The sequence below is a fragment of the Caenorhabditis remanei genome, chromosome X (assembly GCF_010183535.1).
Source record: "Caenorhabditis remanei strain PX506 chromosome X, whole genome shotgun sequence".
In the NCBI taxonomy this organism is placed as follows: domain Eukaryota; kingdom Metazoa; phylum Nematoda; class Chromadorea; order Rhabditida; family Rhabditidae; genus Caenorhabditis; species Caenorhabditis remanei.
In genome coordinates this window covers 20,538,401-20,555,811 of record NC_071333.1, presented here as the reverse complement: position 1 = coordinate 20,555,811, position 17,411 = coordinate 20,538,401, and the positions used below count along the sequence as shown (strand labels likewise).

General features: G+C 35.3%; 3 protein-coding genes across 3 annotated transcripts; 1 reads left to right on the top strand and 2 right to left on the bottom strand.

Moving 5' to 3' along the window:
- Positions 1–12: 12 nt before the first annotated feature.
- GCK72_026113 (uncharacterized protein) lies at positions 13–468 on the top strand (the record flags this gene model as incomplete). The annotated part of the gene is made up of 1 exon (XM_053736669.1): positions 13–468. One exon carries the CDS (start codon positions 13–15, stop codon positions 466–468), a length of 456 nt encoding a protein of 151 aa, XP_053580235.1.
- A 2,702-nt stretch (positions 469–3,170) lies between these two features.
- Positions 3,171–8,969, bottom strand: GCK72_026112 (uncharacterized protein; the record flags this gene model as incomplete). Its single annotated transcript, XM_053736668.1, has 4 exons — positions 3,171–4,517; positions 7,405–7,496; positions 7,555–7,638; positions 8,711–8,969. 4 exons carry the CDS (start codon positions 8,967–8,969, stop codon positions 3,171–3,173), a joined length of 1,782 nt encoding a protein of 593 aa, XP_053580234.1.
- A 5-nt stretch (positions 8,970–8,974) lies between these two features.
- GCK72_026111 (uncharacterized protein) lies at positions 8,975–17,387 on the bottom strand (the record flags this gene model as incomplete). Its single annotated transcript, XM_053736667.1, has 5 exons — positions 8,975–9,079; positions 11,342–11,427; positions 11,476–11,589; positions 16,963–17,020; positions 17,199–17,387. 5 exons carry the CDS (start codon positions 17,385–17,387, stop codon positions 8,975–8,977), a joined length of 552 nt encoding a protein of 183 aa, XP_053580233.1.
- Positions 17,388–17,411: the final 24 nt, after the last annotated feature.

Below are 17,411 nucleotides of genomic sequence, written 5' to 3'. Positions count from 1 at the left end.
GAAGCAGTAAACATGCTGGTGACCCTCTGCGGCACAGCTAAATACTGGGCGCCGGAAGTTGAAATGTCGAAGAAACTTGTCGACGGACCACCACTCGATGTATGGCCGTGTGGTATCATTCTCATCGAAATGCTGACAGGAAGACGGCCATGGGAAGTGGCCACTCAGAAAAACATGGAGAATTGGATATCAAAGGAAGATGACAAGAACTTACCATGGAACAATATTGAAGACGACGTGATGAGTTTGCTGCGCAAAATTCTTGTTGTTGATCCTGCAAAACGAGCGACAGTTGACGATATTGAAGAAGATAAATGGTTGAGTGGTAACAAGAATATCGAAAATGGAGGAACTGCGCAGCCGAAAAAGGGCAGAAAGCGAAAACTTCAAACTGTTGTGCCAATTACAGAGGACAATGGCAGAAAACGTCAACGAGTTCCAAAGAAGAAATTTTCCTGTTTAGAATGAAGACTTCGAAATGTATACCGTGCTATATCTAATTATTTTATAATTTTTCTATTCAACTTTCATCTATTAAATAATTTCAACTAATAAAATGATATTTGGAAACTACTTTTCCGTTTTTCTAGGTTATTCAGCTTCGTCTCATACGACTAATTGATAAAGATTCACCACACCACAAAATCAATCGGTAGTTAGACGGTTTTGAAAAAGAGAGAAACATGATACAAAAAATCTTTTTGTTCAAGTGATGTGCGTGAGTTATGTGTTGTAGTCTAATACGTTAGGATTATCTGATTTATCAACCAGATAAGCAAGCAGGTGGCATGTGGAGATATAGACAACGAGAGGAACATCTGTTGCTACTGATCGATCCACCTGATTGTGATGTGAAAACTTTTCTATGCTTTGCCTACATGACACCAAAAGGATGCTCAACTCTTGCCGAAAATACCCTGATCGCATTCCTCACCTTTTTTTGCTTCTTCCCTCAAGGTCAATCGCTCACGATTCACACCTCTGCATTCTCATACTTGTCTTTTCCCCACTGTGTGCCTCCTTCCTCTGTCATTTCCCAGCTTTTGTCATTCGTCATGCCACCCTGAGTCACTTGTCATTTTTTTTTCGTCTGTTCTAGAAGAGTCTAAATCAATATATAACGCGTTCTCTGTAAGACTCGAGCAACGTGTGCCCTAGGGACAGATTTTTATACAACTATGTATTATGGGTCTCTAGTAACCCAAATCCACAATATTGGCTCCCGGCTCGCAGGTACGGTAGTACGGTAGGTGCTCAAAAATGCAAAAATGAAAATTTTTCAATTATGTCGTAGAAAGCTGAAATTTTTACCATGTTTCATAGGTGTAAAATAAAGTATTTCCACGAAGTTTCAAAACATGATTCAAAAAATTCGCCGAGTTATAAGAAAAAATCATCACTTTTTTAGAATTTTTAGAATTAAATTGAAAAAAAAATGCCACTTTTGAAATAACATGTCTGAGGATTTTTTTGTTTTAAATGAACCACTCAAAGTCCTTTTTAAAAAACAAGACTTCGCCCTATATCATCGATTCCCAACAGTCGAAAAGTGACAACGTTGAAAACTAAAAAAATCGAATTTTTGAATTTTTTGTTTTTCTCTTCAGAAATGAATAGTCCATGTTTTTTTGAGTATTTTTTGTATTGACCCTTTTAAATTTTCTTTACATTATCATACTAAGAAATTACAATTTTTGAAAAAAAATTTTTTGATGATTTTTTATGGGAAAAATTTTTTTTTCAAAAAAGTATAAAACTCATAATTTATTGCAAAATTATTGTTTTAAATACCAGAAACTATTGTTTTAACACCGTTAAAGTGTTTTTTATAACAACTATGGATTAGAGCAACTCGAATCACAACGACCCCGAATCACCAAAAAATTTTGGAATTTGTTGATTCGTTTATTTGAAAAAAAGAACCAAATTTGAAGAAAGTATTTAAGATTCAAATCTATCGTTGGTTGTCTTGTTTAGTTTAATTAATAGGGTTTTGGAAACCACTATTTTCTCCACCGTTCTCATCATAGACCTCTTCCGAGTCATCGAATTTTTTCCATCTCCACCGATCGGTGCACCGAGCCTTCCGCCAAAAAAGAAAGTGAACAAAAGTCAAAGATAAATCGGGAAAAGAATGAAACATCATGAATAAGAAAAATAATAAAGAAACACGTTTAATATTCGAACACCCAATGGCACAGAGCAGTTCTGATTCGGGGTCGTTGTGATTCGAGTTGCTCTTATCCATAGTTGTTATAAAAACACTTTAACGGTGTTAAAACAATAGTTTCTGGTATTTAAAACAATAATTGTGCAATAAATTATGAGTTTTATACTTTTTTGAAAAAAAAATTTTTCCCATAAAAAATCATCAAAAATTTTTTTTTTCAAAAATTGTAATTTCTTAGTATGATAATGTAAAGAAAATTTAAAAGGGTCAATACAAAAAATACTCAAAAAAACATGGACTATTCATTTCTGATGAGAAAAACAAAAAATTCAAAAATTCGATTTTTTTAGTTTTCAACGTTGTCACTTTTCGACTGTTGGGAATCGATGATATAGGGCGAAGTCTTGTTTTTTAAAAAGAACTTTGAGTGGTTCATTTAAAACAAAAAAATCCTCAGACATGTTATTTCAAAAGTGGCACTTTTTTTTCAATTTAATTCTAAAAATTCTAAAAAAAGTGATGATTTTTTCTTATAACTCGGCGAATTTTTTGAATCATGTTTTGAAACTTTGTGGAAATACTTTATTTTACACCTATGAAACATGGTAAAAATTTCAGCTTTCTACGACATAATTGAAAAATTTTCATTTTTGCATTTTTGAGCACCTACCGTACTACCGTACCTGCGAGCCGGGAGCCAATATTGTGGGTTTGGGTTACTAGAGACCCATAGTACATGTTTGTATAAAAATGCAAGCCCTAACTTCTTTACAGACTCTAGGCCCCTATGTACTATGACGATGCTCGAGTCTTACAGAGAACGCGTTATATCGTCTCTTTCAAGTTTATTTTAGCCTTTTTATTTTTAGCTCCGTGTTCCGATTCTTTTTATTCCCTTCGGATTATGTAATTAGACCTAGTTTCTTAGAAAAAAATACTTTAAAAAATACAAATTTATTCAAACAACTGTTTTTCATTTTATTTAATTCCATTTAGAATGTCATCCGTAAATATATTGTACTTCGCGCTCATCCCGATCCAAATTCACCAATTGAATCAAACGAGTGGATGCATGAATTGCACGTCGTTTCGTTCCAAACTGCAGATTGTTTTCAAATTGGCAGTTAAGCCATTTTTCGCGACTCTCGGCGATCGAGCACTTCATTTCCTCGTCCTGGTCATGAATCTCCAACTTTTGCTCCCAAGGTTTTCGAATCAAATCAATATAAAAAAGTGAACCTTCGTTCTGTTTATGACGATCTGAGAGAACCTTCTTGAGTTTTTTCACGTCTATCCTCTTGTTGCTCTCCTCAGATAGAATTTCCTCCAAAACACTCATCCAGTAACTAGAGAAAATAAGAGACTGGTGAAGTTCTTCCAGGGTTTCTGCGCTGGAGAAATCGATTTCGGTACCAAACGTCCAAATATCCAAACTAAGCGCTCCTGAGACCAGCATGTCCCAATACCATTTCTGCAACCAGTACTGCTCCAACCACCGCTGTGACTCCGGGTGGACATTGAAAAAGAAGTCTCCGTCCTTCTCGGGCGCATTCGCCCAAATGTGAGCATAATGAAATCCGATGGACTTCGCATAGTCAAAATAAGCGTAGATCACTTGTTTGTAGATCATACTTCTCAAGTTTAGCGGATCCGTTTCCAAATATTGCACAGAATCCAAATAATTCAAAACGGTCCAGCCGTGATCGAACTTTTTTACAGTGAAAGTCATAAAATTTACATAAGCCTTATCTTGTTTCTGGAAAACCATCACTTTTTTCTTCGTGTACGAAACATATGGTCCTTTTGCGCTTTTATAGATTTTTCGCATAGCGTGTTCCCCAATCCGTACTGTTTCTCTCTTGATTCGAATGACTCGGACATGTAATCCAAAGGCTCCTTTGATATCCATAATTTTGTTTTCTAAATAATTCGAAAAATGAGTAAGCGGCATGTACTTGAAGCCAATCTCCACATTACTGCAATCGCAATTCGATTGATTAGCAGATTCACTGGAATACCGGCATGCTTCGTGCCAAAACTTCTTGCACTTGTCGCATTCTACAATTTTCTCGCTTTCTACTTCATTGTTCACTTTTTTCACAAAATTTTCCTTCAGACATTCGTAACCGTCCTTCGTCTTCACACTTGTTTGATTCTTGTCTTGATTATAATGAGCAGGACAAAAACAGTATTCCTCTTCGTCAACTGTAGTCGAGAAGAATGTATCATCTGGTTTGATTCCGCAAGCTTCGTCTCCTTCACAACTAATCACAGTGAGCGAATATGGATGATACTCTCCGCAGCAGAAACCTTGCAGTCTGAGTTCTTCTTTGACTTCTTCATAAATCTGAAAGAATGATTTAGTATCGAGCAAAACGCTCAAAGTAAACTTAACTCAAATCATTAATAATATTCGTATTACTCTTGCTATTTGTCAACTTCTTTTGAAAAAATATAACGCGTTCTCTGTAAGACTCGAGCATCGTCATAGTACATAGGGGCCTAGAGTCTGTAAAGAAGTTAGGGCTTGCATTTTTATACAAACATGTACTATGGGTCTCTAGTAACCCAAATCCACAATATTGGCTCCCGGCTCGCAGGTACGGTAGTACGGTAGGTGCTCAAAAATGCAAAAATGAAAATTTTTCAATTATGTCGTAGAAAGCTGAAATTTTTACCATGTTTCATAGGTGTAAAATAAAGTATTTCCACAAAGTTTCAAAACATGATTCAAAAAATTCGCCGAGTTATAAGAAAAAATCATCACTTTTTTAGAATTTTTAGAATTAAATTGAAAAAAAAGTGCCACTTTTGAAATAACATGTCTGAGGATTTTTTTGTTTTAAATGAACCACTCAAAGTCCTTTTTAAAAAACAAGACTTCGCCCTATATCATCGATTCCCAACAGTCGAAAAGTGACAACGTTGAAAACTAAAAAAATCGAATTTTTGAATTTTTTGTTTTTCTCTTCAGAAATGAATAGTCCATGTTTTTTTGAGTATTTTTTGTATTGACCCTTTTAAATTTTCTTTACATTATCATACTAAGAAATTACAATTTTTGAAAAAAAAATTTTTTGATGATTTTTTATGGGAAAAATTTTTTTTTCAAAAAAGTATAAAACTCATAATTTATTGCAAAATTATTGTTTTAAATACCAGAAACTATTGTTTTAACACCGTTAAAGTGTTTTTATAACAACTATGGATTAGAGCAACTCGAATCACAACGACCCCGAATCACCAAAAAATTTTGGAATTTGTTGATTCGTTTATTTGAAAAAAAGAACCAAATTTGAAGAAAGTATTTAAGATTCAAATCTATCGTTGGTTGTCTTGTTTAGTTTAATTAATAGGGTTTTGGAAACCACTATTTTCTCCACCGTTCTCATCATAGACCTCTTCCGAGTCATCGAATTTTTTCCATCTCCACCGATCGGTGCACCGAGCCTTCCGCCAAAAAAGAAAGTGAACAAAAGTCAAAGATAAATCGGGAAAAGAATGAAACATCATGAATAAGAAAAATAATAAAGAAACACGTTTAATATTCGAACACCCAATGGCACAGAGCAGTTCTGATTCGGGGTCGTTGTGATTCGAGTTGCTCTTATCCATAGTTGTTATAAAAACACTTTAACGGTGTTAAAACAATAGTTTCTGGTATTTAAAACAATAATTGTGCAATAAATTATGAGTTTTATACTTTTTTGAAAAAAAATTTTTCCCATAAAAAATCATCAAAAATTTTTTTTTTCAAAAATTGTAATTTCTTAGTATGATAATGTAAAGAAAATTTAAAAGGGTCAATACAAAAAATACTCAAAAAAACATGGACTATTCATTTCTGATGAGAAAAACAAAAAATTCAAAAATTCGATTTTTTTAGTTTTCAACGTTGTCACTTTTCGACTGTTGGGAATCGATGATATAGGGCGAAGTCTTGTTTTTTAAAAAGGACTTTGAGTGGTTCATTTAAAACAAAAAAATCCTCAGACATGTTATTTCAAAAGTGGCACTTTTTTTTCAATTTAATTCTAAAAATTCTAAAAAAAGTGATGATTTTTTCTTATAACTCGGCGAATTTTTTGAATCATGTTTTGAAACTTTGTGGAAATACTTTATTTTACACCTATGAAACATGGTAAAAATTTCAGCTTTCTACGACATAATTGAAAAATTTTCATTTTTGCATTTTTGAGCACCTACCGTACTACCGTACCTGCGAGCCGGGAGCCAATATTGTGTATATGGTTTACTAGAGACCCGTAGTACATGTTTGTATAAAAATGCAAGCCCTAACTTCTTTACAGACTCTAGGCCCCTATGTACTATGACGATGCTCGAGTCTTACAGAGAACGCGTTATATAAGAAGGTTTTTAATTAATTCTGAATTACAAAGTTTCTGATGAAACCAAAGTTATGATGGTTCAAAAATTTAAAAATTCTCTGAAATATCTAAAGTGTTGGTCTGTCTTTGATGTGCTAAAAAGCTGAAAACAGTATTTAAGAAAAATTATTTATTCAAATGTATTTTTGACAAACTACAAAAATATATAACTCGAAAGTGAATTAATTTATAAAAAATACATTTATGATTCCCACTGCTTCGATGGTATTTGGAAGAACGGTATTGATGGCACGGAGGCTTGGCAGGTGAGTGTGGATTTCATGTCTGAAACACCTCATTTAAGAAAAAATTTAAAGTTTTTTGACTTCTTTGACAAAAACTTTATTAAGATTTGCAAACCCTCACCTCTTCTCAACACTCATCGACTAGAGCATACATTTCAATGCATCATACCGCAATGGTCTGCTTCTCGGTTGATGTATCTCACATTCATTTCTAAAATAAAGTTGTTATAATCTGGGTAGTTTTAAAGGGAGAAGAAATTCTAGATCTAAATCTGGTCTCTTGTATGAAATTGTTTTGTTAATAAGCGCTTTTTAACTCAATAACTTTAAAATTAGAGCTAAAAATTGTTTTTGGAGCATGGAAGGATTGGGACCTTTGATGGCCGGTCGAAAAGAACTTCTGTTTTTTTGTAAACCTTTAGTATTCGCTTTTCAAAACCCTTTTCATCAACAGAAAACTCAACCCTGAGTTTAATTCCAGTTCTGACAAGAGCTTAGATTCCTTTTAAAATATTAAAGTGTTTATTGAGGTGTCGCGAAACGCCATTAAAGCTGGTTACAACTCCGGAGGTGACCAAACATGTCTAAAAAACGTACTTACCTTTTGGCTTTTAACTCCCTGACGGCTGTACACTTGTTCCGCCACTTGGGCTTCCCTCTCGTCACGCATTGTGCGCAAGTTTTGGCACCAAACTAAAATAAAGATTTTCAATAACTTATTATGAGAAAAAAGAGTTTATTAAAAACTTACTGGCAAAGTGCTCCTCAGTCGGCTGAGATGGCTGGTATGGCCAGGCTCGTGAAGTTTGGGCTCTTCCTCCACAATCGTTGCGAGCTGAAAATGGAAAATAAAAAACTAGGTGACGAATGATGTAGTGACTTATCAGGATTATGATCTGGTGTTGAGAAATTAGAGAAAGAGCACAACAAAATTGAAAGTGGCGAGGTAATATCAATTATAGACTAACACTTTCGGGTTTCATCGCTAACCAGACAGTTTCCGATTTACTTTAAATCGCGAAAAAATCCTATACTGAATTACATATATGCGGAAAATTCGGAATGGACATTACTGTGTAGAAAAAATGACTTAATCATTGATACCAACAATTTTCAACACCGTTTCTCGGAGATTGTTTGCGTAGAGATTGTAGAGCACATAAAGAAATTCACTTTGTTATATCAATCAAGAAAATTGATTTTGTCTTCATGGAGGAACAGGAAAAAGAACATTTTGAGTAGAAATTTGCAGCATTTCAGCTTTTTATTCTTCATTTTCAGACACTTTCAAACAAGCTTCTCGAAAACTAACCAAAAAATTGGAAAAAATTATGAAATAAAATGAATGGAGTCGACAATTCTTGAGAATACTGCCAATTGTTCAGGTTTTTCTGCAAAAAAGCTGAAAAAATCAAAATTTCAGCCAGACAGATTTGGAGATTTTTAGTAATCTTTTGCAGAAAAATTGAAGCGGACGCAAAGTGCTTCTTTTTGAAACATCAATCAAAGAAATTGGTTCTGTATTCATCGACTAACGGGAGTTAGAACATTTATGTAGATATTTGCACCATTTCAGCTTTTTATTCTTCATTTTCAGACACTTTTTTTACAAATTTTTTGAAAACTATCCGAAAATTTTTTAAATACAAAAAAAGGGGTGGAGGATTCTCGAGAAAACGGCCGATTTTTTTTTTGGTTTTTGCTGGCCATGGTTCCAAAATAGAATATCTAAAGTTGATTCTGAATTATAAAATCCCAGATGAAACTTTAGTTATGGCGTTTCTGAAATGCAGAAATTCTCTGAAATACCTGAAATGTTCGTCTTTTTTCTGGTGTGCTAGAAAACTAAAACCAGTTTTTGGAAAAAACAATTTATTCAAAAGAAAATTTAACAAACTACAAAAAACGTATAACCCGTAATTTAGGTGATGCAGATGAAGTGGATGGGATGGATGTGGGGGAAGTTGGCGGAATGGTTTGTGTCCAAGTGGATGGGAGAGCTGGTGGTGTCGTTTCGGTGTTGGTGGCAGGTGGGATAATCCTGGCGTGTGCCATTTTGAGCCTCTCCACTTCGGCAGACAACTCCTTGATGTAGTCGTCTTTCATCTTCATAATTTGTTCCGCAATCTTCTTGTCGACCTCATATTCGTTGAGTTTGTCACTCATGTTTCTCATCTCTTGATGTATTCGTCTTTTTTCTTCATGACTTGGTCCGAAGTTTGCTTGTCCGCCTCATATTCGCTGATGGAAGACCGCTGGATGAGTTTGAGGATGATCTGAATTATATATATTAATTGTTATAGGTTCAGTTTTTGAGTCTAGATCCTATATTGAATTGCCTAGCTACGTGTAATTTGTCAAAATGGAGATAATGACACGGGAATTTAATTGATTGCAATCACGAAGTTTCAGTTGAATTCTACTGAGACAATCATTGTAATTCAAAAAGTTGAGAGTAACACTGGCAATTTTCACTTTTAAAAGTGTTTTTAAAAAAAAATTCGAAAATATAATTCCGATCAAATTATATTGATGTGCGCAAAATTTCAAGAAAATGCATAAAAACACTCACCATATTAGAATTCAATAAAAATCATAATAAAAATAGGCGACGAGGCATTCAGTAGCTCATCTTAGAGAGTAAAGTGTTCGTATAACTGACGAATTCCCCTTTTCGCGTGTTTGTTCAGTGGAGCACGTTTTCTGAGTTATACGTCACTTGCCCCTCCTCCTTCTCGGGTCGAGCGCGCCTTCGTCGCGTTTATAAATATTATGTACTAGAGCATAAACACAGATGTCACATTATAATACTTACTACGAACGAATGGCAATGAAATTTCTTGATGCACACGATAAATATCTATAGACAAACACGATAGACATACCTACCGTAAACCTAGTAATAGAGAAGCATCCGTTATCAAAAGTGTGGAGCACCCTATCTCGACCGTCTTCAAATATATAAAAATGTTTTTAACTGATGGAATATTTGATGAATATTAAGCTATATGTTGTCAGTTTGCAGATTTTTGATAATTACTTCGGGGAACGAGATACGCCCCTGCGAGTCTTCTGTGGATCTCTTTTTTTTCTCAACAAAATTGTGTCCCAGGAATCCATAATGTTCCTATCCCAATTTTGCCAACGATTTCATAAGCTCTAATGAACCAGTAATCTTGAAATTGTGTACCTTGTCCAAATTTTGTATCTATCTGGCTACGCCAAAATTTTCTCGATCTGCACACATCCCATATTTGCTGCCAGTTATTCAAAATGACGTGTATTTGTTTCATACGCCTCTTCGTTTCCCAATACTATTCCCATTTTTTCTCTCACCAATTTCTTCTCTTCCAATACAACACACCTCTCCATTCAATCTCTCTAAAACATACACACTGACGTGGCGAACACAAGCAGTGGCATCTGAGCAGTGACCTCTCTATTCCTTCTCATTGGAATACACACACGGGACACAACGTTGGATGACTGACTTGGCGAATGCGAGGCACAATCAGAACGTTCTTGGTGTTCTGTGTATAGAGGCAAAAAGAAGAAAAGGTCATGCGAATGCGCGGTTGGAACAGATTGAAAGTTTCAGATCTCAGAGTAGCTGGAATGAAAAAAAAATTGAATATGATGGTTCTAAACATAATTATTGAACGACGTGGCAAACAAACAACAGCAGCAGAGATTCATCACCACCCAAACGACTGTCTCAAAGAAGCCTGTTTGATTTCGCGCGGTTTTTACTGTTTGTCGTCAGAGAAACTCTCCTTTCTCTACATACTCTCTCGCATCGAAAATCAATTGTCGGCCGTTTTTCAGACAAAATCGGAGGTTTTCTAGATTTTTTTCAGCTTACAAATGAAGAGCTTCTTTTTGAAACATCAATCAAAAAAATTGGTTTGGTTTTCATGGAGGAACGGGAGATAGAACATCTTCAGTAGAAACTTGCACGATTTCAGCTTTTTTCTTTATTTTCATACATTTTCTCAGAAATTGTTCGAAAATCATTTGAAAAATTGTGAAAGGCAAAGAAAGGAATTGAGGATTTTCAAGAAAACTGCCAATTTTTTGGGTTTTGCTCGGTAACTCTGAAAATGTCAGAATTTCAGTTTTTATTTTACATTTTCAGACACTTTCTCACAAATTTTTTGAAAACTATCCAAAAAATTGTGAAATACAAAAAATGGAGGGGAGGATTCTTGAGAAAACGGCCGATTTTTCTTGGTTTTTTCTGACCATGGTTCCGAAATAGAAAATGTGAAGTTGATTCTGAATTATAAAGTCACAGATGAAACTTTAGTTATGGTGTTTCTGAAAAGTAGAAGTTCTCTGAAATACCTAAAATGCTCGTCTTTTTTCTGCTGTGCTAGAAAGCTAAAACCAGTTTTTGGAAAAAAAAACTATTTATTCGAAAGAAAATTTAACGAACAACAAAAAATATATAACACGCAATTTAATTAATTTATTATCCGCTCCGTTTTGACCCGTCCTGCCTCCATGTCCGCCCTGAAGACGATGAGGCTGCTCCTCACTTGGAGGTCTTGTTGCCGTCGGGCCTCCTTCCATGCTTCTTCCCACTTCTTCTTGGAGCTCGTCGACTTGGTCGTCCAGTTTGGGTCTGAAATTAAAGTAATGAGATACAATTGTTTTTCATCTTGACACTTACTCCCTCTCCTTGCCGGCCTTTGGTTTTGGTAAAAATTTGTCGAGTTGCACGGCTTCTTCGCCACCTGCGGCGTGGCCTCTCCTTCTTCCAGGTTGAACAGATATTCATTTAAGTCTGAAAATTAAATCAAAAAATTAAATTACTTTTCTTGAATGAAACTTATCTGTAAATTTCTTGATGAAATTGAGAACATTGTTTTAGTTGTATTCCACCTAAACTATCATTGTGATCAGGTGTTATACTTCTTCAGTAATTTTCCAAAAATCGATAATTCGAGAACAAAATTGCGAACAAACTATATTGGTGGAAATTTCATGAAAGTCTAAAAAATTAATTAAAAGCACTCACCATATTAGAATTCAATAAAAATCAAAGAATAAATAGGGGACGAGGCATTCAGTAGCTCATCGGAGGGATAGAGTGGTTACATGTAAGTAAAATGTGTTGGCATTGCCAGTGCACACTCTATGTTTCCCCGTTTGTTCAACGGGGCGCGATTTCTGTGTTATACGTCACTTGTCCCTCCTCCTTCTTGCCTCTGGGCACCGTTGTCGTGTTTACCTATCTTTTGAAGAGAAGGCACACAGATGCCACAATATAATACTCACCAAGAATGTGACTGAAATTTGAAGAAGAGAATATCTCAGAAGTGGGAGAAGATAACAGAAACTTGCTATTTACCAAATCATCAAAATTGTACACATTTTTTCAGTCTCAAATTTCCCGTTAACTCCATCCATTTTTGAAATTCGAATATTCACTGAATATCTTGAAAGTTCACAATGCAATTTTTAAAGTTGAAGGATTCGACAGGGCTTAGTGAGACTCTTTTTTTTTTTGACACCAGGATTGGAATCTTCATCTTCTCTATTCTTTCATTAAATCTAGGTTTTTTCTCTTTTTATATTCAACAACCCCCGTTCATATTTCGTCCCTTATAGCTCGTTACGCAAAGAACACCAACGAAAGCGGGTGGTGGTGTCTCTCTTCTAATTATCATTTGATAACATTTGCAATGGTCAGCCATACACCTATGTATATGCGTGTGTGCGTGTGTCTATGTGTTGACGGCGACGGCAGAGCCATCTGGTGCAAATTTACTATCGAAGAGAATAGGAAAAAGGAGAAATATCAAGACAAACGGAAGCAAAGAAGGTGTCGCGAGAATTGGGTCAGCCATATAAGTAGACGAAGGAAATTTTCGCTTTATAAAAAATTTTGAAGAATCAAAAGGAGATGGCTTGAATAGAAAGGGAGATGGGCTGATGACGAAATTGGCTGAATCATTTTCAAAATTTCAGTTATATCCGTGTCAAGATTCCGTTTCTGAAAATTGAAATAATGAACAGAGCTTTGTTTCTTCACAATACGATTGTGACATTTGAGATCCTAAGTTGAGAATAGAATGATGTAATCTCGAGAGTTCATATTTTTACCCTTCAGCATGCTGACGACATCAAAAATCTACGTGTATCTGTAAAATGTGCCTCTCCTCGTTTCCCAATACTATCTCTTTTACTCTCTTATCAATTGGTTATCTTCCAATAAATCACACCTCTTCATTATCTCTTACAAAAGTACGCACACAGAATACGTGGCGGATGCGAGCAGCAGAAAAAACGGCCCAGAACACAAAATGAAGGAAGATGGCGCGCCTTCAGTTAAGTTTTCGGATATTTTTCACTAAAAACTGGATTTTCCAAAGAATTTACGCATAGAGACTGTAGAGAACAGAAACGCTACACAATGATAAATTAGTTATGTCTTCGTGCAGAATGGGAAGATTAAAAATTTTGAGTAGAACTTTGCAGCACTCTTCATGCGATTGAAGTGGAAATCCCAGTGAATCGAACTGCAAGGGTGAGTATGAACACCCATTTCGCATCTGATTCATACTTTTCCTGATATTCAGATTAAAAATGAAAATCTTTAGCTAGAACATACTCTCCTCGTCTCGTCTGGCAACAGCTACGCTCGAATAACATCAAAATTGAAAACCAGAGCAGCGAGCACGGCCTCCAGTGAAGGCCCTCTCGATTCAAAAAAAAAAAGCGGGAAACGCCATTTTTCAGTGGAGCGCGTTTGCGTTTTCAGCTTTTTCAGCAGCAATTTTTTATTTTCTCATCGTTTTAGCAGTGAATTTTGTGTTTTAATGCAACTTTTTTCACTTTTTTTTGTTAAAATAATGATTCTCTGGGATAACTATTTCTGTTTTTCTTCGTTCCGCTATGATTTTCAGATAATTCTTTGATATACGGGCCAAAACATCAAAATTTTACAGAAACAAGTACATTCAACCCGAAAAACGTGCAATAGCGACTACCACGATGACTAAAGAAGCATTAAAAGGTAAGAAACAAAGACAAACATACGATTTTTTGCTAAATAAATTGTTTTTTTCTTGTTTTTCAATTTTATTTAGTGAAAAAAAAGCATTTTTTGTAGAAAAACTCCACGGTCTTCTGCCTACGTCGATCTTGTCAACGACACAAGATGCCCAATTTTTGATGAACTCTTCATATTTTCTCCGACAGGTCCATTTTTCCTTTATGTGTCTTTCCGTTCGTCCCTTTATCGTAGTTGAGATTGAACTTGTTTCAGGAGAGGTTCTCGGCGCGTTTCAACGTCTCGTCTCGAAGAACAACGATTGAAACAACATCGAATACTAAGGAGACAACTCTAATTTTATTTTTTTTTCCGCAATAAAACTTTGATTTTTTTACTTTCCTTTGTTGGAACATTTTTCGTAATTGGCGAAATTGGCGAAATGGCGAGAACAGACTGCGAAATTAAACGGAGTATTCAAACGAAATCATAATTTTTCTTTACATGTTGCCGAATTTCGTCTATTTCTCTTCAAAGCTGTCAAAAACCGAAAATATTTGCGATTTCCGATTCAAAACAATTATATTTAACTTATAGCTGCTGGAATTGTGTTCAAGATCGTACTTTTCCATCGAAAAACGTCAGTTTACAGGCTTAAACTTATTCGGAAAAAATATTTTTATTTAAATTTTTCCGCTTCGCGCCAAAATGCCGCGGAGCGCGCTTGCATCACTTTTTCTCGAGAGGGCCTTCGCTGGAGGCCGTGAGCGAGAAAAACCAAGATGACGCAGCCGCTAAAAAAAATGGCGTTAAAAAAAGAAAATCTTTTTTGTCCAGAACTAGAAAAACGTTCTCAACAACAGAAATATTGAAGTAGACATGCCAAATGTTCTGGTGTCATCACTAAGCGTACTACAGTACAGTGTTCCACATAATCTTAGCCTCACCTCATGAAAATTCGAAAACTGAAAATTTCGAAATTTTCGGGAATCCATCCAAGAAGTAAAATATGACAACTTGGGTCACAAATGTGTATACAAATGTAAATTTGATAAGAAGTTAACATAAAATTTTAGGTTGAATTTTATGAAAAATGTGTTTTTTCTGTTCCACATAATCTTAGCCTCACCCCTCTTATTTCAACATATTTGAATAATTTTTTGAACTTCTGGTTTTTTCTGCATGTTTTTAATAGAAGAAATGTTGTTTTTCATAAAATGGGTAAAGGATAGTCCCTCAAAAGTTACAAAAGGTGTCCCAGTAGGGCCAAACTTGCACAGGGACTATCCAAACGTCAGATTTCTCTCTATCAAAGCCGAAGTTCAAAATTTATTGACCAAAACTCCGAAAATGAAACTGTTTATGGTACTGCAAAGTGTCCAGATTGTCAATCATCACTTTCACTCTGAGAATAATGAACCATTTTCTGTCACGGTTTGAATAATAGAAACTTTTGCTGGGAAATTAAGACAAATTTGCGATCTAAACGATCTCCTGAGTCAGTCCGCGGAGTTAACTTGAATAATAATGTTCTGATTCAACGAAAAATAAACAAAGCGTCACATTCGACCCAAAAACATTGTGGCCAGAACTTGGAATTTGCTCGTAAGGATCAGTAAACAGATTGGCAAAAAGAGAGTTATCTCTATGGACTATGGTATCAAACTTCAAAATGAAAACAAGTCTAAACAATTTCAAATTGCTTTATCTGATGAAGACATTTTATTGTGATAGAATTGACAGCTAGGAAAGTTCGTGACACTGTTAGCTCTCTTTTCATTTTGAAGTTTGATACCATAGAGATAACTCTCTTTTTGCCAATCTGTTTACTGATCCTTACGAGCAAATTCCAAGTTCTGGCCACAATGTTTTTGGGTCGAATATGACGCTTTGTTTATTTTTCGTTGGATCAGAACATTATTATTCAAGCTAACTCCGCGGACTGACTCAGGAGATCATTTAGATCGCAAATTTGTCTTAATTTCCCAGCAAAAGTTTCTATTATTCAAACCGTGACAGAAAATGGTTCATTATTCTCAGAGTGAAAGTGATGATTGACAATCTGGACACTTTGCAGTACCATAAACAGTTTCATTTTCGGAGTTTTGGTCAATAAATTTTGAACTTCGGCTTTGATAGAGAGAAATCTGACGTTTGGATAGCCCCTGTGCAAGTTTGGCCCTACTGGCACACCTTTTGTAACTTTTGAGGGACTATCCTTTACCCATTTTATGAAAAACAACATTTCTTCTATTAAAAACATGCAGAAAAAACCAGAAGTTCAAAAAATTATTCAAAAATGTTGAAATGAGAGGGGTGAGGCTAAGATTATGTGGAACAGAAAAAACACATTTTTCATAAAATTCAACATAAAAATTTTTTGTTAACTTCTTATCAAATTTACATTTGTATACACATTTGTGACCCAAGTTGTCATATTTTACTTCTTGGATGGATTCCCGAAAATTTCGAAAATTTCAGTTTTCGAATTTTCATGAGGTGAGGCTAAGATTATGTGGAACACTGTAGTACGTTCCTGTGTATAAAAGCTGGAAATGAAGCATATCTACCTCGTTTCTCTCCTGAACTAGAAATACGCTCTCAACTACAAAAATAGTGAAGGAAACATGTCAAATGTTCTGGTATAATCACTAAGCGAACTACAGTAGTTTGTTCCTGGGTATAAAAGCTGGAATCGAAGCGTTTCTACTTCGTTTCTCACATTATTCTGACGAGGTGTCCCTCAAACTCATTCCGTCGTTGATTTTCTTTTCCATCTACCATCCAAGCGCAACATATAAGTATAGAAACATTTAATTAGATTCTATGCTCTGCTAGCGGCAAGAAATAATTAATTTCCGCTCACCAATAGAAAGAAGGAGTACTAATAAGCAGGTGCGTATGTGGCAGCTTCCGGTTTTGCTCTTCCATCTAGCCGCTTTTGCATCAGGGGAACACCTGTTGGAATAATTAAAATTCTTGCAGGGATTAAACTAAGACTTGAATTTATTCAAAACAAATTAAAAATTAAACAATACACAATACACAATTAAAAAGAACGGGGAGTAGCTGACTTGAGTTGTTTCCGCTCGACACTACACAGAGTTCCGCTAAAGCTGAAAATTAATGAAAGTCTTACGATGTCAATAACTATTATCTTACCATCAGCTTCATCTTTCTTCGATTCCTCCTTTTCACATTCTTGCACTAGTTTTCGGAGCTGAAAAAAGGAAAATTTGAATACTTCAAACAATTTCTCGACACTTACGAGATTGTTATTACTCTGAGCTCTGAACACCTCATTGCAGAAGATAGAGAGAATCAGGATACGTTCCTCTGCTTGAAAAAATGCTATGTACGTTTTTTGAATAGTTCAAATTAAATGTAAGACAACTTACAATTCCTTTAGAACGAAGAAGTTTTTTTTGTTTTTCGCGGAGCATTGTCACCAAATAAAAGAATCCGTCGTAGAGCTCCTTGTAGTGTGTGAGTTTATTCTGCTGGTCTTCCGACTCGATTTCTTTTTCAAACAGTTCCTCCTTATTCTGCTCTCTTTTGTGGTCCAACTCTCGAATTTCGCTTTCCATTGGCTTGATTTCTTCAATGGTGGC